The 26845-nt window shown below is 42.7% G+C and overlaps 1 protein-coding gene across 1 annotated transcript in view; it reads left to right on the top strand.

Moving 5' to 3' along the window:
• The first annotated feature begins 1922 nt into the window (after nucleotides 1-1922).
• The window catches only part of rhd (Rh blood group, D antigen), a 36920-nt gene continuing 11997 nt past the window's right edge, over nucleotides 1923-26845 (top strand). The window contains exons 1-8 of the mRNA XM_080211732.1: nucleotides 1923-2154; nucleotides 5646-5832; nucleotides 11802-11952; nucleotides 13876-14023; nucleotides 16037-16197; nucleotides 20006-20143; nucleotides 22517-22638; nucleotides 25950-26023. Of these exons, the coding sequence (XP_080067858.1) occupies nucleotides 2013-2154; nucleotides 5646-5832; nucleotides 11802-11952; nucleotides 13876-14023; nucleotides 16037-16197; nucleotides 20006-20143; nucleotides 22517-22638; nucleotides 25950-26023 (1123 nt within the window). The 5' untranslated portion in view covers nucleotides 1923-2012. The remainder of the gene's footprint in view (nucleotides 2155-5645; nucleotides 5833-11801; nucleotides 11953-13875; nucleotides 14024-16036; nucleotides 16198-20005; nucleotides 20144-22516; nucleotides 22639-25949; nucleotides 26024-26845) is intronic.

Raw genomic sequence — 26845 nt, 5'->3', positions numbered from 1 at the left:
TTGTTCCTTTGGTTCAGCAGGACTATTGCTGACAGTAAAAAGACAGGAATATAGGAAGAGAAGCAAACCATTCCATCTTTGGTGAATTATAACATGAAAGAACACTGAGCTACGTGAACTTCATTTGAAACAGATACGCATCACCACTTGTACTTTTGCAATTAGTAATGGGAGGATGCTCTTGCTACTGGCATTTTGCCATTGCGTGCTGTTTCCTAAGGCATCTTATTTGCTTCACTGATTAAAGGCTCATAAATTAATTTACTGGAGATTTTAGTCTGGGGTGCAGATTGGGCGGGGCCACTGCTTCATCAAACGATCTGAGGCTCCGAGCAGGGAGCTGCCAACGCTCTTCACGCTGCTAAAAGACAGCTTACCGTCTGAGAGGGTAGAGATTCCCCTGGGGCAGGTCATGGACCTGCAGCAACACCTGAAAGAGATAGAGCTGAAGAATCACCCCTAAGCAGAACGGCAGGTTTCTGTGACAGGAAATTCGACAAACACACGCAGCAGGACAGTGAACTTTTTGAGGAGGGATCAAAAATCCTTGAGACATGAAGAGAAATTTCAACCATATCTACTTTCCTGCATTTAAGGATCCCTTTGAAATATTGCCATACATGGCAACCTTCCTCGGAAGTGGCAATGATGCTAATGGATGTGAAACAGGCATTGGGGGCCCAAACAGTATGATAAACTCAGTTAACATTATGGGCACCCAGATTCGAATCCCGCTATGGCACATAGTGGAATTTGAATTCAATAAAAAATATCTGGAATGAAGAATCTAACGAAGATCATGAAACCATTATCCCAAACCGTCCATCTGGTTCACTAATGTCTTTTACCGAGGGAAGGAAATCCGCCATCCTTGCCAAGTCTGGCCTACATGTAACTCCAGAGCCAAAGCAATGTGGTTGACTCTCAACTGTCCTCGGGCAACTAGGTACGGACAATAAATGCCAGTGACACCCACATCCCATGAATGAATGAAAAAAAGATCATCACTCAAAAATTTGAATTAGGCATCTGTGTATTTGGTGAGGGATCCCTGGCTATCTGAATTTGGAATGGGCAAACCTCCAGAAGTCAGTTGTCATTTTGCTTTGGTTCTTTTCCAGCCTGTTTACATCTAAAAATGGGGCAGCAGTGAGAGGAACATCTTTTCCAATGTTAGTTGGGCTTTGAGGTCTACATGAAATATCGGAGTAGCTCACTCATAGCTGTGTGCTCAAGAAGGCAGAGTCTCACTTTTACACCTAAAAATAATAGCCTGGTGGCCAATCAGGAAGATGGATAATTGCCACCCGGATAGTGGACATTTTCAAACTCAATGAAAAGTTTAAACTTTTTAAAATTTTAATATTAGTGTCACAAGTAGGCTTACATTAACACTGCAATGAAGTTACTGTGAAAATCCCCCTAATCATCACACTCTGGCACCTGTTCGGGTACACCGATGGAGAATTTAGCACGGCCAATGCACCGAGTCAGCATGTCTTTCAGATTGTGGGAGGAAACCGGAGCACCCAGAGGAAACCCACACAGATATGGGGAGAACATGCAAACTCCGCACAGTGACCCAAGCCAGGAGTCAAACCTGGGTTCCTGGCGCTGTGAGGCAGCAGTGCTAACCATTGTGCCACCGTGCTGCCCCAAGTGAAAGTATGTGGAATTGCAGAGTAAAGTCAACACTTATGCCTAAATATAAATGTGTACCGACAGATATTAAAGAAAAAGTGGTTTAACGTGAAGGATAGTTTGAAAAAGCTCTTAAAGGTGGTGGGAAATATATTTTGCCGGCAAGTTGATCAAGCCAGTGTGATTGGTAGCTTTGCATCTTATTTATTCATAGCACTTGAAGATATAGGTGTGTCCGATGGAATGGATCTGATAGCAGCTTTTGCTTGTGACTGCTTAATTGCAAGCTGAACAAATACTAGGACTTTATTCTTGTTTTGTTAATATTTAATTGATAGGAGAAAGTTCCTAAAATTTTTAGAAAAGCCACAATGTCGCAGAAACTAGCTCCAAACATCAGGATTAGCTTTTCACTCCTGGCTTTACTTTTACAATGCATAATTATAGTAGTATTTGCATTTTTTGCTGATTACAGTGGAGATAGTCCAAAGAAATACAATGCCACATACCCAGGTAAGTGTGCTTAAAATGATTCCCCAAACCAATTAAAATGTTGAGTGTGTGTTTGTTTTTAAAGATTAATGGAGTTAATTCCCACCCAATAGGAAATAGATTGTGCCTAGCAAGGCCTAGTTTCATGCAGGAACTTTCATAACGGTGAGGCACAAGGAACTTTCCAGCATGCTGTCCAAATTAGCTTTGGTTTTCAATGTCAGAAGGCAGTGCTCGAACAGTCTGCGATTAGTCTTCTGCTATCACTTAATCACTAACAGATCCTCAATGAATTGAGCCTACTATGAGTGAAGCTCATTGTAACAAAGATATTCTCCACATCTGTAGGTGCATTTGTAGAATTATTGCAAGCTATTTAGTAAACAGTGGGGAATGATTGAATGTTTTCTAGTCATATGCATCAGAAATACAGGAAAAATTTAAAAAGTTGGTTGCTCTGGGCAAAAGATAATTAATTGCAAGCTGTGTTAAAATGGTGCTTTCTGTTTTAGACCTACGGCCGCTTTTACGTTGTAATTAGTGAATATGGCACAGTGGCACAGTGGTTAGCATGGCTGCTTCATGGCGCCAGGGACCTAGGTTCAATTATGACCACGAGTGACTGTCTGTGTAGAGTTTGCACATTCTCCCCGTGTCTGCATGGGTTTCCTCTGGGTGCTCCGGTTTCCTCCCACAATCCAAAGATGTGCAGGTTTGGTTGATTGGCCGTGCTAAATAGCCCCTTAGTGTCAGGGGTCAAGCAGGGTAAATACATTGGGATAAAGCTTGGGTGGGATTGTTGTCGGTGCAGGCTAGATGGGTGGAATGGACATTGTAGGGATTCTGTGATGAAGGAAGATTTTGGCTTCAAAACGAAAGCAACAAGTTGAAGATACAGAGCTCGAGAGTAACATTTCTGGAACTTCAGAATTGCCTTACGAAAGTGCAATTCAATAGGGTGATTTAATGCAGTGATGCCACAAGTTTATTTTTATGTAACATCAGCAAAATTTCACTTTTTGGTATTTTCTATTTCCACTTCCCCTTCGTTTTAAAGTTATTTTCCCCCTTCTGTAAGGTTTCTTTACACTTCATACCTTCTGTGACTGTCATTTAGTAAAAGGTACATCACTGCATGGCTCACCCACTAATTTCTTGCCACTTATTCTGGGGAGTAACCCGAAATCAATCATCCCTCAGTTTATGACTAAATGAATTTTTCACATTACCACCACCTTCTCAAGGGCAGTTAGGGATGAGCAACAAATGTTGGCCTAGCTAGTGAGGCCTGAGTGAATGAAAAAAATGTTCTTAATCATAGGCAAAAACTTTGTTTGCAATTTGTTACTTTGAAGTCCTTACTGGAGAAAAACTTCCTGCATCATCTGATTGCTCATTTTCTTTGTGCTTCTACCATTACAAAGGAGGGCAATATATCGTATTCCAGCAATAATTCTCAATTCACAATATCAATACAGAAGGAAAATCGCACGTTAGCTGAATATATTATTAACTTTTGAATTAGCAAAGTGTTAGATTTGTGGAGTGCCTTGGGATATTTCCTTACATTAATTATTTAATCCCCTTCAGCTTAGTCAAAGAAAACTACAACGTGTATATAATTAAATAGAGTTAAATCTCCACTGGCTAGAATTATTTATAAACTAAAACGCAAAGGAGAAAACACGGGAACCAAACCCAGATGGTTTGAGTCATATTGCCCAGTAATTTACGGTAAATTACATGTTTCACGGTGTGTTCTGTAAAGCAACATGTCACCAACAAGCCAGATCACTATGGAATGTGAATTTTCTCCAAGTTATATTTAAAAGACAATAGGGAAAATTTATGGTAATTCATGCAGGATTTAAAATGCTTTTATATATTTTTATATACTCAAGCCCAAATGTTAGCATTTTGGTGTTGGTTTGTTGATAACTAGTGGCGTGATTTTAAAACAATGTTGTTGAAATACTATTTATCTGTATGAGTATATTTTGTTATTCGTCACTGTGTGCAACAAAGGTAAAATGCGCAAGTAAACGTGTCTTAAACCCAGGAGTAAATGGAAACCTTTGAATGTTGTGTTCTGACTGTCCTGATGCAATATGTTTGGGTGAGGCTATAAAGATCAGTAGCTTACAGCAGCAACTCTTATGATACGATAAAGCCAAGCCACCAGTTCCAATGTCAAAATAATTGGGCGTTTAACTCTGACAGTGCTGATAAGGGAAACCCATAACTGTTTCTTCTTAAAAGTGACTTTGGTATTCCATTACGCTTAATCTTGACTTTAAACTAAGACACTTGACACAGGCAAAATACAATACAATACGCCTTCGTTGAACGTTCGCATTTGCATTGTTACACGTTACTGTGAAAGCTTTGCAGTTACTTATCACCAAGTCACTTCTTGGATGTATTTCTGAGCACTTCACATATAAGCAACCCCAACAGTCAATTTGCATAAGTAAAATCCAACAATCTGATGAAGGAGTTTGTTTTAGTGGTGTTTAGTTGAGGAAGGAATGTTAACCTGGACATTGGGAGAACTCTCTATGTTAAATAGTGACATTGAGATCTTTAATGTCCACCCAACCCACCAGAATGTGGAAAATTATCAACAACAAAGTGTTTGCCGTTGCAACAATTAACTTTGGTACTTGCAACATGTTCAAGCCACAGTGAAGTACAGATTCTGTATTAACTAGTGTAGATCAATTACTTCCATCCATTTTTGTCATGAAACCTGGGAACTGCATTGAGCAGATGTTAAAGGACATTTTGGTTACCACACACCAGTGGAGAAGGAAAGAACTTGCACTGGCATAGTACTTTGATGACATCAGGATATCTCAGAGAGCTATATAGCCATTGAAGTACTTTTGAAGTGTCGTAATTTAGGAATCCTATAGCCAAGGTGCAAACTTATAGCCAACACTGAAACAAAATTGCAATTCATTGAAGTTGATTGAAAGTCTTTTTATGTATTAATTCATTGGACATGGGTGTCATTGGCCAGCCAGCATTTATTGCCCATCCCTAGTTGCCCTTGGATAGCAGTCGAGAGTCAATTATATTGCCTTGGCTCTGGAGTCACATGAAGGCCAGACCAGGTAAGGACGGCAGATTTCCTTCCTTAAAGAGCATTAGTGAACCAGATGGGTTTTCCCTACAATCGACAAAGGTTTCATTATCAGCAGTAAATTCTTAATTCCAGATTTCTTTTTTATTCAGTTCAAATTCCACTACCTGCCGCATTTGAACGTGGATCTACAGAACATTAGCTGAGTTTCTAGATGAATAGTCTAGTGGTAATACCATTAGGCCTCACCTTTCCTATATGGGATTACTACATGTAATCACTACAGTGGATGTGTTAGCTCAGTGGAGTAATAGTGGGATACAACCAATAAGGTCATCTATCATTTTAGATTATGATTTAATTCTTTTTCATCGATTAAAATTTCAGTTTTGACTGCAGTTTCCTTTTACTTTTATTTCAATAATAGTATTTCAAGATGTCAACACGATGGTCTTTATTGGCTTTGGCTTCCTGGCTACATTCCTCAAGCGATATGGACACAGTGGCATTGCCTTCACTTTGCTCATTGCAGCCTTTGGACTTCAATGGGCCACAATCCTAGAAGGTGTGGACTTTGACTCTATGAAATTAAAGATACGAATAAGCGTGGTCAGGTAAAGTTTTCTTGATACCTCTTTATTAGAAAAGACATTAAACTTATTCGGTTGTTCAGAATGTGAATATCTCCAATCAATCTATGTCTAGTATTTTTCTTTAGTTTAATCTGTCACCTAAAGTGAACTGCATTGGAATAGTGAATCATTCTGTGGGATTACTTGAGAATGCAGCTGTTATGATGGCCGTGAAGGACATGGGGGATCATTGATAAACCTCTCTGTGGGCTTTGTGGAGTATGAACAAGCAGAGCCTTACCTAATGTGAAGCGGTTGGAGGGGAGGGGCTTTTAAACATGCTGCTCCACTGGCGATGTAGGCCCCGAGGAATAGACTCTCTCGCTGTAAGCGGCGGGTGTTGCCTTTTTCATGACCTTTCTCTTTGGTACAGGAAACCAGCTTTTGGCTGAATTACTATGGCAGCCATTTTGGAGAGCTGTTTCACAGAGCTCCTTGGAAATTTGAGTTACCTTTGACTAGACCTTTGTAGTCCTAGAAGTCCAACAGTATATAAGCTAGCCAGGATTGTGAATCCAGATTGGTTCCTCAGGGCTCTTTGCAAGCCAGGAGATATATACTTGATACCAGGATAGATGAATGGTTAACTGAGATATTTATGACTGCAGATTTTAAATGAGTCATGTACTGGATCAGCAGAAACTGCCACATAATAGGATCCTTATTAAAATGTCTTGAATAGTCTCTCTACTTTCAGGTTTATCTTTTAGGGCAGTTGTGCAATACACTGGGAATAAGTTGTACCACTGAGAAAATATGCTCTTTCCGGCACGAGGCGAGAATATATTAGCTTCACTTGTAAGACTACAATTTAAAAATGGAGTAATCTTGGCTTGGAATTTGCTGGTCTAATAACAACATGGGTGTCAGCGCCTGTCATTATTACACAATAAAACTGACTCCAACGTTTGGCATCTGTACACATGCAGTTAAATGTGGAAATGATACTGCATCTTCACAAGCTGTGCTACGTTATGGACAGGAGGGGGTTTAATTTAAACAGCCCTGATTTCTCCTCTCTCCACACGTCCATAAATAGAAAATTGTTTTTGATTCCCCCCCCCGCCCTTTTATAAGCAGTGGTGTATTTCCCAACCCTCAGTTTTAGCGTGACCTAATTCTCTATTTAAAAAACCCAATAGCAAACGTGAGATAGGATGAACTAAGGGGTGAGTTTATTTGCGCGCACTCGAATGTAAGCGGACAGCAGCGATGTGGCCTCCTTTTCATTCATACAATAAAGATGAGACAGAGAAAAGAAATTGGTACAGGACAAAGACCAGAGAGGGAAATAAGGATTATTGTTTCACTTGAGTCCAGAATCAAAGTCCGATGGTGAATTATTTCACAGAGTTAGCAGGTTGAAGACTGATGCTGGATAATTCACAGTTCCGGTAGAGAAAACTTCTACAATGGGATAGGCACATGAGGATGAATTAGTCTTGCAGGCAGTGGTACAGAAGTTCAAGTAGAAACAGTGCAGCTGGAGAGACAGGGAATCAAACCTGGACAGGGCCCTTTTTCTGAGGTATCTCATGATAGATGGAAAATGGCAGTCTGAGCTTTGGAGCTCCAGCAAGACAAGATAGCTGGTTCTCCCTGAAAGGGGGGATCATGAGATATGACTCCCACTCCTCTACTTTGTTTGGACAAATGATATACATTCTTTTATCTGGATTCTTGAGAATGATTAATGTTTCAACCACTCATAATTTCAACAGAGGTTTCAGGGTCCTTTGTCCTGTCAGGCAGGAAGTCACCATAGGCCAGATCTGGCCTTAGAAATGTAAATGGCTTTTGTACAGTTCTCATGGATTTGATCTCTATAGTCACAGGGTCCATTAGCATCTCTTTAGAGATAATGAGGTGTTGTCTCCTCTGAACGCCAGAACATTTATCTTGTTTGAGTCAGTCAGTCATTTTAAAGCCTTTGTCCAATTTTGACATCTGATTAATCCTTTGCCAATGGAATCTAGACAAAAATCTGTGGTGGTGCGAATATAGAGGTTACCCAAAATTCACACCCCCTAGATTTGTGAAGAACACCTCTGGCCCTGAAAAATTAATTTTACAAGTGTCATTTCCTCAGAAGAAAATTAACATTTCAGATTTTAAAATAATATACACTCTTTTTTTTGTCCTGTTTTTCTCATTTATAGTTCTCTCTTAATCCCAGATGTATATATCACAATCTTTATTTGGCAGCCTGTGCAATGATTTAAATTTCATTTCCTGTTCTTTGAAATTCCTGATTTATGATCTGTATGTCTTTCTGAGGACGTTTCTATCTCGATAAAAGAGCTGCCATGCTATGTGTCTTCACAGATGCATATGGAGGTTACGTCAGACTGGATAAAACACTCTACAAACTATAAATTTCTGTAGGAAAGCTCAAAAAGACTCTCCCAGCGATGCAAGATGTTTCTTTCATTGCTTACAGCAGAACCCAAGCCATAGTGATCTCTATGTTTAGCAACTGTATTTGTAATTCATGTGCCAAAACTCCCAACACTGGATTTAATTTGCCGCAGTTAAGATGCCTTGTTTTTAGTTTTAGCCAACAAAAGTGGAGTGTATGAGAATAGGAAATCATTCACCCCCCCCTGCTGATGCATTCACGTTGCACACAATACTGTTGCATCCATGGTGGTTTATCCAATTAGTCATGTAACTTACTGTTTTTTTTCTGTCTGTAAAGCAAAGCTGCGATTCAGGACATGATTTAGACTTGCAGCTGGAGAGCAGTTTGGCACAGAGTACTTGGCTTATTTCATTAGCCTGGTCAGAATTGTCGTTTCCTAGATTGGATTCTGGTCTGTGATCAAGAAATGATGGCATTCAACATGAAGGAGCTTATGCAACAAAGAATTGTCCTTAACCATTCTTCATATATGCTGACAATATGAACTGCTGTCACTTATAATTTGTAGTTAGGTTCAAACAAAGAACTTGGATAGATGGCAATATACTGATGATCTTCTAACTTATATGGCACAGTTTGTTAAAGTGTTTATATATTGTACCACACAGTAATGTGATGTGATTTTGCTTTCTTTAATGGTCATACATGCAAGCGGAGAAGAGCAGAGTTAAGGGCTGGAATTTTCCGGCCATTCACCTCCCCGTCACCGCTGTAGGCGAGAACGGAGAATTTGGTGCACAGCCAAATCTCCGTTCACTGCAGTGGGACCAGAGAATCCCATTAGCATGAACAGCTGGAAAATTCCGGCCAAGGTATTTGCCACAAGCAAGAAAACAAAAGCGGGGGAATGAGTCAATTTTCATTCCTCTTGGTAGACAGTCTAGAATCATTGATTTAGCATCAGATCAAGCCCAAGATGGTGTCAGCTTGGATCTTGTTTGTCTCCCTTGAGTTGGATTCAATTGGATTTTGAGTTTGGTTTTGGAGCGAGCAAGGAATGGATTTGAGTTTTCCCGGTCCATTCTGATCAGTGGCTTTGTAACTTTAACAATGGAGTAAAATATTTATTAAAAGCCATGTAAAAGCAAGTTAACCATGTTTTCATCAGTAATGTTTAATAAGAGAAGAACAAAAGATGAAAATAGAAGTAAGTATGGAGTCAGGAATAAAAAGAGTAATTGCGATAGGATGTTGGCATTAAAAAATCAGCATGTACTGCGTTAGGAATTCAAATACTTCCTGCAGTTTAGGCATAAAATGTAAACATTTCCAGCAGAGTGTCAAATTCTGAGAAATTGCAGCATTCCTTTGGGCCCACTGGTATTTGTATTCCTGCTAAACCTATATCTATGTATAATAAAAAGAAAATGAACCTGCAATCTTTAATCTCAATGAGAAACACTTGACTAAATCTGGTACCGGATACATGAATTCTTTGCAGTTGGAACAGTCTAAATGGGAATTCTTTTAATTGGCAGAGTTTTAAGCAGCGAGGCGATATTTAATCAGAGTTGGAAATGTGTGCAGGGATTTTAAAAGGTATGCTGTACATGGAGGCAGTTCAAAGGATGCATTCTATATAGATGGTTTCAGTGGCCAGATTTGCTTAGCTTTGACATGCTATCTCCTTGCAGTTCCTGTCTAATCAATAAAGGGATAGTTGAATCCTCCCAGGCATGGTGAGGGACTCCAATATAGCTGCTACTTCTGGGGATAAAGTGGACACACATCAAAGACAGAAGCATGTATAACATTGGATCTTGGGCTTGATTGTGGGCTATCCAATGAAGTTTATTTATCCATGTTCCTAAATCTGTGAAACTTTCTACTGCATATTATGTATTTCATTTTTCTGACTATGTCTCTCTACATCCAAATGACAAGGGCGATTCTCCCAGCCCGCCCAGTGCACCAGGATACTCAAGTGGACGCAACTTAGCGGGCTCCCCGCTGGGCGCCATAGCCTTATGGCGCCATCAGCTCTTTATTAGAAATCGGTGCATAGCTGTATAATTTATTTAAATTAGTATTTGCATCTATTTAGCAGGGCCAGGACTTAAATCTCCGGTCCCCTCCCCGCTCCACCCCCAATGCCAGGAGTGGGAATTACTTGTGGGGAACGGGCGGCCTGACCTGTTCGAGTGAAGAGGGGTCACCAAGGCCCTCCAAGAGGTCAGGGGTGCCCTTTGGGAATTGCCAGATTGGCAGTGCCAGTCTGATCCCTGGCACTGCCCACCGGGCACCTTGGCACTGCCCACCGGAATGGGGTCCCTGGTTGGGGAGGAGATCAGTGGGGGGGAGGGGTCCTGCTGCCACTCTCCATAGGGAGTGGTTGCAGAGGGAGGGAGGCCATCGGGGTGTGGTGGTGGTGGTTAGTTAGCCTGCCGGGGTGGGGGAGGTTGGGATTTTGGGGCTGGTCAGTAATCCAGCGATGCGGGGGGGTCGTGGGGCTGGCCAGCAATCAGGAGACCGGCACTGTGGGCCACTGCACATGTGCTGATCTTGATGCTGACAGATTGACGCATGCCCAATGGCTGGCTCATTGCTATGCTGCCAGTTTCCCCAGCGAGAATAGGTCCCTCCCACAGATTTTTGATTCACTCTGAGGTTCTCTGTGACGCATGGAGTGTGGGAGATTCATTTTGAAAATCCTGCTTAAAAAAAGCCAGCAGGCTTTACTCCAGTTGTTACGCACATTCAACACTTAGAATTTTTTTGGGAGAATCCTATCCGTTGGTTTTTACATTTTGTTTTAATAAACTGCTCTGTGAAGAAGATTGGTCAAAAGAAAGAACAATCTCAGTTGGTTTTGTTGTGGTTTGCTATTAGGAGCAGAATTCGCTACTCAGACACTTTTAAAATGCAACGAAACACTGGAGTGGATTGTACCACAGCTGAAGTGAACTAGAGGTGATAACATTATGAGAGGCATGGACAGAGTGGATAGTCAGAAGCGTTTTCCCAAGGTGGAAGAGTCAATTACTAGTGGGCATAGGTTTAAGGTGCGAGGGGCAAGATTTGAAGGAGATGTACAAGGCAGGTTTTTTACACAGAGGGCGGTGGGTGCCTGGAAATCGCTGCTGAGGGAGGTAGTGGAAGCATCTGATAGTGATTTTTAAGAGATGTCTTGACAGACGCATGAAAGGGATGGGAATTTAAGGATATGGTCTCTGGAGGGCCTGTGCTGTAATTTTCTTTGTTCTTTGCTATCTCATACCATTTTCCTTGAATGAGCTTTGTACCAGATGAGGGCCTGAATGGTTGTGCAAATATTTGCATTGATATGCACTTGAAACTGCTTCGTATTAGTGCAAAACTATGTACTTGGAACCAAAAGTGAGGCTGATGGTCAAAACTTTGTATTTTATATAGCTATACGTACGTATTTACAGTGCTTGGTGCATACTGATATGTGTCAACAAGCACTGATGTTATCATTTCATAACAAGCATTTCATGTTATCCCCAAATGGTTCCGTTGGCTCATTTTTATGTCTATAACAGCTAATGGGACTTGTTATGGTTTTCAGTCTAATCCATGCGGATCTGAGTGCAGTCTCTGCACTGGTCTCAATGGGAGCAGTTCTGGGAAACACCAGCCCTTTGCAGTTACTCATTATGACCTTCCTGGAAGTGACAAGTTTCACTGCGAACAAACGGCTCCTGAATTACTTGCTTGAGGTAAGCGAACAAGAGAGAAGGCAAATACTGTACTGGGGCGTTGGGTTTGGATGGGGAGATTAATCATGTCCAAGCAAAAAATTTAGATGGGCAAAATCCATCTATTACAAGTGCTCCCTAAAATAGCATGTCAGCTTTTTCCTCTATGTGACGTTGTCCTAGGACTATTTCCGCAGAGGTAAAAACAGAAAATAATGATTCGCTTCTATATACACATTCATAACTTCATATATTACCCACAGACTAGCATTCTTTCCAGTTATCTTTCCTGGGTTTTCTGTTCATCATTTTAGATTCATTCTGTTGTTTGGGTACCATCCAAAGATGTGTAGGTTAGGTGGATTGGCCATGTTAAATTGCTTAGTGTCCGAAGATGTGTAGGTTAGGTGCATTGGCCATGCTAAGTTGCCCCTTCATGTCCCAGGATGTGCAAGTTTGGTGAACTGGCCTGCTAAATTGCCCCTTTGTGCCCCAAGATGTGCAGATTAGGAAGATTAGCCATGGTAAATGTGTGGTGTTACGGGGTTAGGGGAGGGGAAAGGGCCTGGGTAAGATACTCTGTCAGAGAGTCGGTGCGGGTTTGATGGGTTGAATGGCCTCTTCTGCATTATAGGGATTCTATGATCTTCATCTAAGTGACCATGGAAATTCAGGCACAGAGCACGGGCAGGTGGATTAACTCTGGGAGCTTCACAGATAAGCTCAAATCTGTCCTTACTGGAACTGTTTCAGTCAGAGGTACGTGGGTAATTAGTGAGGAATAGGAACCAGCACTGATTACTCACCATTTGATAGTGTCCCCACTGGCAACCTAATGGAATCGACTAATTCGGGGACTTTCCTTGTTGGAGTGGCCCAATGCCACATCAGGTCATTTTTTTTGCCCACTGAACAATCAGAGAAATTCTACAGCTGAGTGCTAACTGAATGCATCAAAACTTCTAGGTCTGGAAATGTAGTTTGGGTCCATTTTCCAATGAAGTAGAGTCAGCACGCACATAGTGCACGCTAGAAGCTGGAGACCTGAGGTACGCCTGAAGTTGGGCCTTGGGTCTTACTTTAATTCCAGTGAATGGTCAATAAGTGAGCGATGATAAGAAAGTGATCCATAAGGGTAGAGTCAAAGAAAGTATTTCCTCTCGTGGGGAATTCAGAACAAGGAGACCTGTTGGTACAAAATCAGGAAATACTTTACATGAAATTATAGGATTCCTACAGTCCAGAAGAGGCCATTCAGCCCATTGAGTCTGACTCTCTTATAGAGTATCTGACCCAGGCCCTCTTCTCCACCCTATCCCTATAACCCTTACACATTTATCATGGCCAATCCACCTAACCTACACATCTTTAGACACTTAGGGGCAATTTAGCATGGCTAATCCATTTAACTCACACATCTTTGGACTGTGGGAGGAAACCAGAGCACCCGAAAGAAATCCACGCAGACACGGGGAGAACATGCAAACTCCACACAGACAGTCACCCAAGGCTAGAATTGAACCCAGGTGCTATGAGGCAGAAATGCTAACCACTTTTTCCATACAAAGAGCAGCAGAAAGCTGGAATTCTCTCCCTCAAAAAAGCTCTAGAGGATGCATTTTCAGACCGAGATAAAAACTGTTTTGTTAGGTAGGTTATCAAGGGATATGAAGCAAGAGGAAGTCACTGGAGTTGTGGTACAGATCAGTCATTACTGAATTGAAAGTTCAGGTGCTGAATGGTCTGTTCCTGCTCCCATAAATTGTTTCAAACTGATCTGGCAAGTTGTCTGGCTACATCCCCAGGTGAGCCTTGGGGTAGGCTGCAAGCAGATCCAGTGTGGCTCAGTGAGCAATTTGGAGAGAGAAAAGTAATGTTCAAATGTTAATTCACAATTTCATTGAGATGTAGCCAGATTTAAGCTCTTATGTTGTTCCATTGCAGATTAACTACAAAATTAGTGGCATGTACCTGCACCTTTTTGGAGCTGTTTTTGGATTGATGGTTTCAAGAATGCTCCCTCGCCCAGGACTGAAAGGCGGCCATGAGAAGGAAGGATCGTTCCCGATATCTGACCTCTATTCTATGATTGGTAAGCATTGTCTGCAATTCTCTGCTGCCCTTAAGCTATTTCACGGACAATCTTTTATCCCGGCCTAAGCATCATAACACTGAGAAATCTGGACCAGTCCACGACCATCTATCTGGTGTGGTCCAGGCCACAATCATCCAACACTTAGTCATTTTTTTGGGAGAGTTCTGGGAGTGACGGGGCCTAAACACATTGATGAGCCCAGGCACAAAGCGATTGAGTGTTGCTTTGAAAGAGTGCCCCAATCTCACAGTTTACTGGGAGATCCCCTCCCTCCTCGCATGGACATTGGGTCCTCTCCACCTCCCCCAAGCCATTCAGCGACATGTTTCCCCCATCCACTCCCTGACATGGTTCGCTGGCATTGGGGCCAACCCAATGGGTCTCCGTTTATGACCCCTGATATATCACCCTTTATTCTCCACCCCTGCATGACCTCCCCTCTGCTCAACACTCCCCCTGCATAGCTCCCCCCTGTATAGCCTCCCCATTAGAGCACCCCCCCGCCTCACCACCCCCTCCCCCCACCCCCAGGTTTATAGCCCTCCTAAGGTCCCGACCCCCTTAGGGTGCCAGGTGCACATTGCCATGTGGGCACTGCCAAATGCCCAGCCAAGTCCTCCACCATCCAGGGGGTTCAATGGCCTCCTGGCCCCCCGGAGTAGTCACCGCACTAGGCCTCTGCAAGTGGAAACAGTAGTGACTCTCGCCAGCCTTGCATCATGCCCAAGGGTCAGAAGGTCTCGGGAGCTGGGAAAATCCAACATTGAATGGGCTCTGCATATTTAAATGCTACTTTATGCTGATTGACTGTTTCCGGACACGATCCAGTTTGCGCCATTAGAAAGGGACCAGGTCAATTGCAAACTGTTTGGCACCAGGCACAAAGTTGGTTTTTAGACTTGCACATTACTCTCCGGGATCGGCATGACCTGTGCCAGGCACGGCAAGGTTGGCAAATCGCCCCCATTGTAAAATGTCTTTTAAAAACTCGAGTTTTATTATAAGTCAAACAGATGGTTCAGTCATTGTTTTAGGAAAGCCACAAAGACGTGTGTGACATTCCCTTTGTAACAATATTTCATAAAAGGAGAAAATGCTGGAAAATCTCAGCATGCCTGACAGCATCTGCGGAGAGAGAATAGAGCCCATGTTTGCAGTCTGGATGATTCTTCATCAGAGCTAAGAGCAAAGACAATCATAGAAACCATAGAAACCCTACAGTGCAGAGAGAGGCCATTTGGCCCATCGAGTCTGCACTGACCACAATCCCACCTAGGCCCTACCCCCATATCTCTAAGTCCTTCTAACCTGCGTATCTCAGGACACTAAGAGACAATTTTAGCACGGCCAATCAACCTAACCCACATGTCTTTGGACTGTGGGAGGAAACCGGAACACCCAGAGGAAACCCACGCAGACACAAGGAGTGCAAAGTCCACATAGACAGTGACTCAAGCTGGAAATCGAACCCAGGTCCCTGGAGCTGTGAGGCAGCAGTGCTAACCACTGTGCTACCGTACCACCCATTAAAATCAGAAGAGATTTATACTATCTAATTGGACAAAGGAAGTGTAAATGATGATAAGGCTGAGAAAGGTGCTAAACATGTCCATTAAGTGTGAACGGCAGGACAGAGGTACAGATTGTTAAGGGACTGCCTGAGGAACGTGGAAAATGGATGAATGAGATGAAAAGAAAAAAAATTAAACAAAATAAATGGAAATGGGGGTGAAGGTGGAGGATGAAGAGTCACCAAGACTCGAAACATTGGCTCTATTCTCTCTCCACAGCTCTTGACAGAGCTGCTGAGATTTTCTAACATTTTCTGTTTTTTTTTCAGACTCCAGCATCACGGTATTTCACTTTTATATTTTGTGAAAGGCTCTTTATCAGTAGGTAGAATTAAAATATGTATTTACCATTATTCTTTGCACTTTTCCCATACAACATGAGTGTGTAGATGCATTGCAGTTAAGTGCACTAGACTAAAACTCTTCCTCTTGTCCGCAGGTACTCTCTTTCTGTGGATGTTCTGGCCCAGTTTTAATGCAGCACTTCTTGACGTGAATAGGACGAAAGCTGTTATCAACACCTACTATGCCTTGGCTGCTTGCACTGTTGCGGTGTTTGCGATTTCCAGCCATACCCATACTAAAGGAAAAATAGACATGGTAATAGAAGACTTTTCATCTTACTTCACTTAATTTTGTTTATCAGAATTCTTGCAGTGACAGCTACCCTGCTTCCTCCATATAATTACTGCGCTACCGTTGCCAAGTTATTATTCTGGGTTGTAAACAACGATCTTGAGTGGGATTACAATGCCTCATTATTCACTCAAAGTGAAATATATATACCATTAAAACACTGCTTAAATAATAGATCTGTTTTAAACTTTTGTGATAAGTATGCAATTCATTCCGGTGTTAAACAGACTTGTGACTAAGGTGAACTGTATGATCCATGTACTTGTTGGAGACAAGTATGTTATTACTGTGCCAAGATACTACACACTTGTATTGTTTATTCACAAAAGTTTAAGTGCTTAAGTTTGACCAAAGTAGGACATTCTTGTTCACTGGGAAACAAACTCAGTTTAATGTTTCATCTAAAAGACTGTTCTGTCACCGCAGCACTCCTGTTTTTCAACCTATCTGTATACAGCACACAGGCATCCTATCTGACACAATTCAATGGGAATTGATTATCGCACAATTCTTTGAAACAATGCACGAATAAAATGAACTGAAAATCACCTGAAAGGTAAAGATTGGTCAACACCTGGTTCCGAGGAAGGATCTCAACTAAAATATTAGCCTGCCTTATCTCTTCAGATTCTGCCTTCCTTTCAAATCTCCACTGTTGGACTTTGCTCTTTTGGTAAACTGGATAACATTTCGAAACTTATTTAAAGAATGGCAAATTTTCAAAAGAAAAGAAAATCAGTGGGTGGCACAGTGACACAGTGGTTAGCACTGCTGCCTCACAACTCCAGGGATTAGGTTCAATTCCAGCCTTGGGTGATTGTCTGTATGGAGTCTGCACATTCTTCCCCATGTTTGCGTGGATTTCTTCCGGATGTTCCGGTTTCCTCCCACTGTCTGAAAGATGTTGGGCAGATTGGCCATGCAAAACTGCCCCTTGGTGCCCCAAGACGTGTAGATCAGATGGATTAGCCATGGGAAATGTGTGGGGTTATGGAGATAGAGCGGGGGCCCTGGTAAGTAAGTTACTCTGTCAGAGAGTCGCTGCGGACTCGATGGGTTAAATGGCCTCTTCTGCATCATGGGGATTCTATGATGATATTATTCTATTTTATTTTGCATCAGTTTCAGTTGCTTCTGAACTGAGTTGGGGTCAGGTGGCAAATTCTCAATGAATCACACTCTCCCATGTGCTAAAATTTTGCTTCGGAAAGATTTTTTTAACCTCCTCCACATTCTGAAATGAAATAGATTTCTGAAATGGGGTTGCAGGTTGAAATAATGATTGGTTGAGCCACACAGGTTATGTATGGTCAGACCTTTGATTTTCACTCTATGAGTTATTATAGAATCCTTACAGTGCTGAAGAAGGTCATTCAGTCCATCGAGTCTGTACCGACCACAATCCCAGCTGTGTCCAATTCCCATAAGCCCACACATTTGCTCTGACACCAGGATCAATTTAGCATGGCTAATCAACCTAACCTACACATCTTTGGACTACATAGAAACATAGAAAAACTACAGCACAATACAGGCCCTTCGGCCCACAAAGTTGTGCCAAACATGTTCCTACCTTGGAGATTACTAGGCTTATCTGTAACCCTCTATCTTACTAAGTTCCATGCACTTATCTAAAAGTCTCTTAAAAGACCCTATCGAATCCACCTCCACCACCATTGCTGGCAGCCCATTCCACGCACCCACCACGCTCTGAGTGAAAAACTTACCCCGATATCTCCTCTGTACCTACTCTCCAGCACCATAAACCTCTGTCCTCTTGTGGCAACCATTTCAGCCTGGGAAAAAAAACTGTGGGAGGAGCACTCAGGAGAAACCCATCAGACACAGGGAGAAAGTGCAAATTCCATACAGACAGCGACCGAGGCCTGAATTGAACCTGGGCCCCTAGAGCTGTGAGGTAGCAGTGCTAACCACTGTGCCACCGTGCTGCCTGTATTAATGGTCCTATACTTGGTTCCGGTGCCTCTGCCTCAGGATTGAGGCAATCGATTGAAGTACGTGCTGGTGACTGCTACCTGGCATCACCACTGGAAGTCAGGATGTTGTACAAGGGCAAGATCCAGGATGGGCGAAATGACTCCTGTGTTTAAACAGCTTGCTCACGCTCATGTGTTGAAACTCATGCATAAATTTGGTTGAGGTATCAGAGAGCAGCTGGTGCCTTAGAACTGTACTCCAGCAAGGAGTCAACGCCTTCTGTCAATGAAACAAAATAGAGGAAGAAAAATTAAAGTTCAGAACTGAAAGTGTCCACTCCAGTTTTGGGAGTGGAAATGGAATGTTCCAGAGGCAGAGCTGCTATAATTGGGGCAGAACTATCTCCAAGTTTTCAATTATTCTTCAATCCTGATAATGACATGAGTCTTCAAATGTAAAACAAAAACAGAAAAATGCTGGAAAATCTCAGCAGGTCTGACAGCATCTGTGATAGAGTCAACAGTTTGAATCTAGAGACTTTAGTTAGTGCTCCTGATGAAGGGTCATCTAAACTTGAAACATTAGCTCTATTCTCTCTCCACAGATGCTGTCAGACCTGCTGAGATTTTCCAGCGTTTTTCTGTCTTTGTTTCAGATTCCAGCATCCACGGTATTTTGCCTTTATCTTCAAATATAAAGAACTTATTCGGGATAGCTGACAACCTTTACCCAAGAGAGGGGCGAGGAGTGAAATATATATTTGAGTAATGGTTGACCTCGTGGATAAGTCAACCCTTGATTTTTGGCCATAAAATCCAAATTCTTAGTATTTATCACCTTCTTGCCACTGAAATCAAACATACTTTGCTGGAATCCCACTGATTGATAAAATCATTGACTAACAGCATACCATTGAAGGTCCATGTGTCTGTGCATGTCAATATGCACTGTCAATGCTTACCACCTCACTGGCGTGTGCTGTGTTCCCACCAGTCTTGCCCCCTAATGTGGCAACATGGTATCAAGAAGGAACACAGCCCAGTTCAAACTTGAAAGTCATTGAGATTGCAGAGCAGACAAATAACTGTGTGGCAGTAGCTAGTGAATTGAAGATAATAGAGAAGAACATCAGTGACTGGGGGAAGCACAGTGTAGCAGATGCTTAGGAATAAACATGCAGACTGAGGAAAACCAAGCATGTGGCTACAGTTGGAAAATTAAGTTGCAAACATGTCAATGAAAATCACCTGAAAGGTCACTAGGGTGTCACTGTGACACAGTGATTAGCACTGCTGCCTCACAGTGCCAGGGACCAAGGTTCGATTCCCAGCTTAGGTCACTGTCTGTGTAGAGTCTGCAATTTCTCCCAGTGTCTGTGTGGGTTTCCTCCGGGTGCTCCGGTTTCCCTCCACAGTCCGAAAGATGGGCTGGTTAGGTGCATTGGCCGTGCTAAGTTCACCCTCAGTGTATCCAAACAGGTGCCAGAGTGTGGCAACGAGGAGATGTTCACAGTAACTTCGTTGCAGTATTACGGTCAGCCTGATTGTCCCACTAATAAATAAACTTTAAACTTAAGCTTCATGTGAACATATCCGAAACTTCACTTTGAAAAACGAAAGAAAATTAGGCAGTGCAGATTTCAAAGCCAGCTCTGGATGGTGGATCAGGTTTATAAAGAGGGGCAATTTTATACTGCGACCAACATTTCACAGTGTTTCACAGATGAAAACTTGAAAAATAAACCCAGGGACTGGACAACAATTTGACCTGTGAATATAAAATAATGGTTCAATAATTGGTGTTTTACACTAATATTTCAATTGTGTCCCTACAGTCACACATCCGCAGTGCTACGCTGGCAGGAGGAGTTGCTGTTGGGCTTTCTGCTCCTCTGATAAGATATGCTTATGTTGCAATGATAATCGGCTTAATTGCTGGCGTTATCTCTACCCTTGGGGCGAAATACTTGAAGGTAACACTGAAAAAAACACTAAAACTAACACATTTATTATATCTTTTTCCATTTACCGTTCATTTTCTTTGACGAGAGGGAAATATAACTGGAATGGTTTGAAATATAAACACCAAGGGAAAAAGGTGAACATGCTGCTGGAGCAGTTGCAGATTTGCAGTAAGACGTGTCGTTTGCAGAAGTCAATGATCTACAGCAACAAGATTGTGTAAAATCCAGTCTGTGAATCCAATCATTTTTGCAGGGCCTGTATTGTTAGGATGGCAGGGGACAATCCCATCCTTGCTCACTCTGACAGGCCCACTGCCATCTCATGCTCAAAGGTGCATTGATTGGTAGAAGGCAGGATCTCAGTTCACACTTGGGCGAAATTCCAATCTTGGAGAGCCTCCGGCTAATGAGATTGGCTGGCAGCTCTCCAACCACTCCAGACACAGCGCTGCAGTGGCCGGAAGGGGCACTGCAACAACACACATGGAACTAACTTTGCACAGGGAGCCAAAGTAAAAGTTGGTGTCCTGGGGAGGGGAGGGTGGAGGACGCCTGTGACATTCAGGAGAGAGGGTGGTGGGGTATTTGGGGTCTTGGGAAAGAGGCCTAGGATTGGGGAGGAGGGTGAAACAAAGTTCTGGAGGTCTCTGGGCCCTGAAGGGAGGGTGTGCCCAAGTCTTCAGGGGGCTTCTGATGGATGTAGGGTTGGTTACTTTTCTATTTTCCCCCTCTGATCTGTCAACTGTCCGAGTGAATCTTGAGTCTAACAACATTGGAAATGTGAAAAGTTCTGGTCACCATATCTTATCAAGGATATATTGGCCTTAGAGGGAATAGAGCATAGATTTGCTAATTAACATCTGTACTCCCCACTGTCAGGCTATGAAGAGGAATTAAACAAATGAGAGTTGTATTCCTCAGAATTTAGAAAGTTAAGGGTGAGTTGATCAAAGCTTTCAAAAAATATTAAGAAAACAAATGGCGTAGATTGGGAAAAACTATTTCTGCTGTTTCGGTGGGTCCAATGCCATGAGGTTTATGTTTAAAAAATTATATCCAGAGTTTTCTGAGGAGAAATTAGGAAACATTTCTCCAAGCAAAGGATGTGGAACTTTCCATGTGACAACTGATGTTAGATCTTAGAAACATAGAAAATAGGAGCAACAGGGGACCATTTGGCCTTTTGAGCCTGCTCTGCCATCTGTTACGATCATGGCTGATCATCCAACTCAATAGCTTATTCCTGCTTTTTCGCCATAATCTTTGATCCTATACTTCCTGTGGTAATGAATTCCACAGGCTCACCACTCTTTGGGAGAAGAAATGTCTCCTCATCTCTGTCCTAAATTGTCTACCCTGAATCCTCAGACTGTGCCCCTTGCTCTGGATCCCCCACCATTGGGAGCATCCTCCCTGCCTCTACCCTATCTAGTCCCGTTAGAAATTTATAAGTCTCTACGAGATCCGCCCTTATTTGTCTGAACTCCAGATAAATCCAGATCCAGATCAATCATTAATTTTAAAACTGAAATTGATAGATTATTGTTGGCCCAAAGTAATAAAGGATATGGAGCGATGGCAGGTATATGGAATTAAGTCGCAGACTAGCCGTGATCTCACTGGTGATGGAACAGGCTGAAGAGACTAAATGGCCTCCTACTCCTGTTCCTACTGCGTCAACATGGCTGACCTCCCATTCATTTGCTGCCCCACGTTAGTTCAGGAAAGAATCTCTTAGACTGATACAAACAATTTTCTGGGTTTCATAACAATTGCTTGTTTACACACAGATGGTTATCAGGGCAGTTTGTTGAAAGTCTGCTCAAGGAGTTCTCTAGCTAAGCAAGCCAACTGCCGTGAGCATATGCCAATGTCAGAATGCATTCATCCATGCAGACTGCAAGGTCCCTGGTTCTCCGGTTTGATCTCTGGTTTGTGCTGATAGTTGGCTTATCGTCACTGAGCCACTACGAAAACTGCAGCCAAAGTTTCAACTTGCTGACCGATGTCCAGTGACTTGCTTTGGTGAGCGCACAAGTCTGTAGAGTGGACATATGTTCTGCTCTTTGTTGTTCGCCTAAGGTTGAGCTACCCGCTGATACTCACTGGCTTGCAAATGAAGACTGGACAGTTGGTTCATATCGCAGAGGGTTGCAGGCATATGTGAAACTGTACCAGCAAGAATCAACATGTTCAGGATATAAGGGGAGAAAACATTCAAAAAGATCTATATATATATATTTTAATGCTTCTGCAGTCAAAGATCCGTTAATGCATTTGTCAGTTTTTATTTGTGGCTGTCTTTTTCAGAGTGCTCTAAATATCCCTCACTTGTTTGCTTATATGTGTAGACAATATCTAACAATTTAATGTCTTTTCTAGGGCAGATTGGAAACATATTTAGGCCTGCACGACACTTGTGGTGTTTTGTATACCCACGGGTTACCCGGAGTCATAGGAGGCATAGTGTACATCGTCCTACTTTCAGTGTCACCTGAGGACAGGTATCTTCTCAAACTCTGCACTAAGTTAAATGCCAAAGGCCTTTTGCTGTGCGATATAAGCCTCCAAACATGTAACATGTTCACACAAAATGATTCTGTCCAACACTTACAGCAAGGGTTAGTCGTATAAATGGTGTGGAGATGCCAGTGTTGGATTGGGGTAAGCAGCAAAGCTGAATTTCAGGGCCATGAAAGAAATCAACTCGTACCTTTCATCCACACGTGTGTGTACGGATTAGCAGTGGTGGATATGCTGCAGCTGAAGCTGTTGCCTCGCACGTCTGATGAGTCACCTGATGAAGGAGCAGTGCTCCGAAAGCTTGTGATTCCAAATAAACCTGTAGGACTATAACCTGGTGTTGTGAGGCTTTTTACTTCGTCATATAAATGCAGTAAGTATTTTTGAGCTCCAAATTCGCGGCGCAATTTTTACATTCGTATCATCTGCGTGGTTTTATAAGTGGAAGTTCACTTTCATTTTCAACAACTTCTGTTCTCTAGAAAGGGTGCAGAGGAGATTCACTGGGATGTTGCCTGTGCCAGAGTGTCTCAGCTATGAAAGAGAGGCTGGTTAGGCCTTAGAACAGAGAAGGCTGAAGGGGAACCTGATTGAGGTGTACAAAATTAAGAGGGGCAGAGATAGAAAGAAACCTTTCCACTTGGTAGAGGGGTCAATAATGGAGGGGGGCATTGACTTAAGGTAAGAGGCAGGAGATATAGAAAACATTTTCACCCAGAGCACAGCGGAAATCTGGAACTCACTGCCTGAAAGGTTGGTAAGAACCCTTACAATATTTAAGAAGCATTTAGATGAGCACTTGAAACACCATAGCATACAAGACTATGGACCGAGTGTAGAAAATGACGGGTGCTGACAGTGGCCAGAACTCTACCACCTTTCCCACTATGGAATTAGCACGGTCCGGGGTCCAACAAGGGAAATTTCCATTGAGCTCAGGCGGGAATTCCCGGTCCCACCCGAGCGAGGTCGTAAAATCCCACCCAGTGAATCAAAGGGTCTCTTTTCGCATTGTAAAACTACAACTCCTTTATTTTATATTCTTTCCAAACTTATTTTTAGTCTTGTTTGCCCTTACGTTGAGAAAAGCTTCTATTTCTTTTCCCAATTCCTTCCTTTTTCTGTAACATTGTGTTGAAAAATTGAATGTTTCTGATTGTTAGCATCTGCATCAGAGTGCGTCAGAATCTCACTTTAAGCAGATTGTGGCAAAGTTGCTTTCTGAGTCAGGATGTCAATCGCCATGACAGCGTTTAGGGGTACTTCTAATGAGCTATTTCACTTTTTTTCATTAGTCTCCCTCTTATCCGTAAGTGACCCCAATTCCCGTGTGAGCCTGAAACTTGTAGCTTTACAGGAAGGCAAGAGGACAACGTTAAATTGCCTCACTTTGTACGAGGTGCTCGATGAGTTAAGAAGGTGCTAAGCCGGTGGGCAAACACCTACTCCCTCCAGATACACAGACGCCTTTGGCGATGTGCCAGGCAACAGCCTCAGCTGCAGCATATCCACCATTGCTAATCCGTACACACACGTGTGGATGAAAGGTGTGAGTTGATTTCTTTCATGGCCCTGAAATTCAGCTTTGCATCTGTGAAAAATCAAGAAGAATAACATGAGGTTCCTCCCCCGAGCTTTAGGTTATGATACATTGTTGTGGCAGAGTGCAAGGAGCTTCACAATGTATACATCCCCAAGCATCAGTACCCAGTGTCACCATAGGATTTCTCCCCCACGTTGATCTAGTAAGACGTAGGGAGGGATTTTCTGGCCACGATTGCCCCAAAGCTGGAAAATTGTGCCCGAGGTCAGTGGACCTTTGCATGGTCTGCCCTCTGCCCACTGTGATTCCTGTGGGAAGACAGGATGGGAAAATTCCACCCATTGTATTTGAGTCAGTGCCGGTGATTCTCCCAATCCTATTGGTGGGTGCCGGTATTTCTTCCATTCCCAAAACAATGCTACTAATGTTTGCCTTTTTTATTGTTTTGTCTTTGATCTAGTTATTCAGTCACAAGTTAATGGTTGAAGTGACTCCTCAGAGGCCGGTGAATGGTGGCCATTCATAGAGGCCATTACCAGATTCCACTTATTTACAAACTCGATTCCATTCCATGAGTATTTCAGATACAAAATCAGAATCAGGAGTGTCAGTAGGCCTCACTATATACACGGGTGAGAGACTCTCTGATTGGGCAGGCAATCATTACTTCAATCAGCGAGCTCATACTCCAAGAGGCCATTCTCATGGGCCTTGCTGAGGTCATTACCATGACTCAGCCATTGCCAATCAGGCATACGCCAATGCAGCACCTAACAGGTTTTCTCTAAAAAGAGGGAGTGTAGTGGCTGTGGGGAGAATCTCCATTAGTACCATGGGCTGAAGTGGGAGTGGGGGGGGGTGTAATAAATGGAGGATCCCATTTCTAAATTTAGCTGCAATAGTCTTGGAAGGCAGTAATCCTCGCTGTGAACACCACACAAACATTGGTTATAACCATCACAGAGTGGGCAGTTGACTAAAAGAAGGCTGGATGGGTACGGAAAGCTGGTTGACCATAAATTGATCAGTTGGCAAGGTCATTCCAGTTCTGCTGGTGATCAATGTAGTGTCTGCATTAGCACTTGGTCAGCTGCTAATTGCTATATCATCCCCTTCTCATTGGGGACCATAAATCTAAAGTTCAAGAGTTGTTAAATCTGTAAGTATCTGCTCTTACACTATTCATAGCACATAAGCATATTTAGCCCAATTCACAGTGTGCCACAGTATCTACATATCTTTGCTAAGTTGCCTGAATTGGAAAACTATTTTTGCCAAGCCAGCATTGTCACGATGGGCCAAATGTCCTCTCTGATACTGTAAGATCACACGAGTCAGTTCCATCCTGCAGAAATTGTGGCAGGGATTGGTGTTGTGGGACTCTAGGGATGCTAACTAATACACCAAAGGTGAAGAATTATCCTATTCTCCCGAACTCGCATCATTTCACGAAGCATACAAGATTCTGTATTTTATCAAGAAGCAGCCACTGTTTTGCAGTCAGGATTTTCCTGCGACTTTGCAATGTAATTTTACAAGTCCACCCAATAGCACAAATTGGGAAGGGAGAGACGTGCGCCACTCCCCATTTTCTCTGCACTGGTTTTAATATTGTGCGCCCGAATGGTCTGTATCTGCGGCTGGCGGGTTTAATTCCCTGCTGTCACTGCAGACTTGTAAGAAGTACACCTGTAGTTTCCTTCCTTCTTGGCACGATTTTAAGCTTTGTGGATTTTTTTTTGTTTTCAGGAAGCATGCTGACTGCTGGCAAACAGCTATGTTTATCACCATGGCGATGAGCATCCTAACAGGATTAATCACAGGTGAGAGACAGCTGTCATTTCTGTGGTAATGATATGAAATCTGTGCGCAGGAGAATGAATGTCTTAACTAACTCTGATTGATGTCAGGCACTTAAAAATCAAGTCTTCTCCCACCTAATGATATTCTAGGTAATTTACATCAGTTGCCAAGCTACATGATGAGCAGATTTGTCACTGCCAAAACTAAATTAGCATCTTAGAATTCTTCAAATGTAGCTCCTTGCCTTTCGAGGCAACAACAACTTGCATTTATATAGCACCTTTTGAGAAAATAAAATCTCCAAAGGTTCTTCACAAGAACTGTCTATGCTGATGACATGCAACAATTGTAAATGGAGCCTTCAGCAGATAGTCTGGGAATGGGTCATCAGACTTTGAGCATCAGTCTGCATACCAAACTGGACATCAACAAAGCAATATGCCCACCCAATTGTTTTACGGATGAGAGATTTGGACTGTGTACCAGCCTCATTCCAACGAGCTCAACCACCTTCACCTGAGCTACCTTCAGAAACTTCTGAAGATCAGATGTCAGCACAAAATACCATCCATTGAGGGGTTCATGCCAAGTGTCCACACCATGTCTAGACAGTCACAACGGAGTTGGGCTGGTCCTATAGCCAGAATGCCTGACACTAGCTTACCAAAGCAAATCTTTTATGGAGAGTTTGCATCAGGGCGTGCTCTCATGACAATCAAAGGAAGGCGAAAGACATTCTGAAAGCTTCATATTAGGAGCTTTAATACTGACTCCGGATTCTTGGAGAAGTTCATCCAGGATCACTGCTCATGGCTTAACCAAATAAAAAAATAGTGCAGCCT

Source organism: Carcharhinus amblyrhynchos, chromosome 24, assembly GCF_965287045.1.
Source record: "Carcharhinus amblyrhynchos chromosome 24, sCarAmb.v2.hapA, whole genome shotgun sequence".
Lineage (NCBI taxonomy): Eukaryota > Metazoa > Chordata > Chondrichthyes > Carcharhiniformes > Carcharhinidae > Carcharhinus > Carcharhinus amblyrhynchos.
Note: the sequence above shows the minus strand (reverse complement) of the source record. Positions and strands in the feature narration are given on the sequence as shown.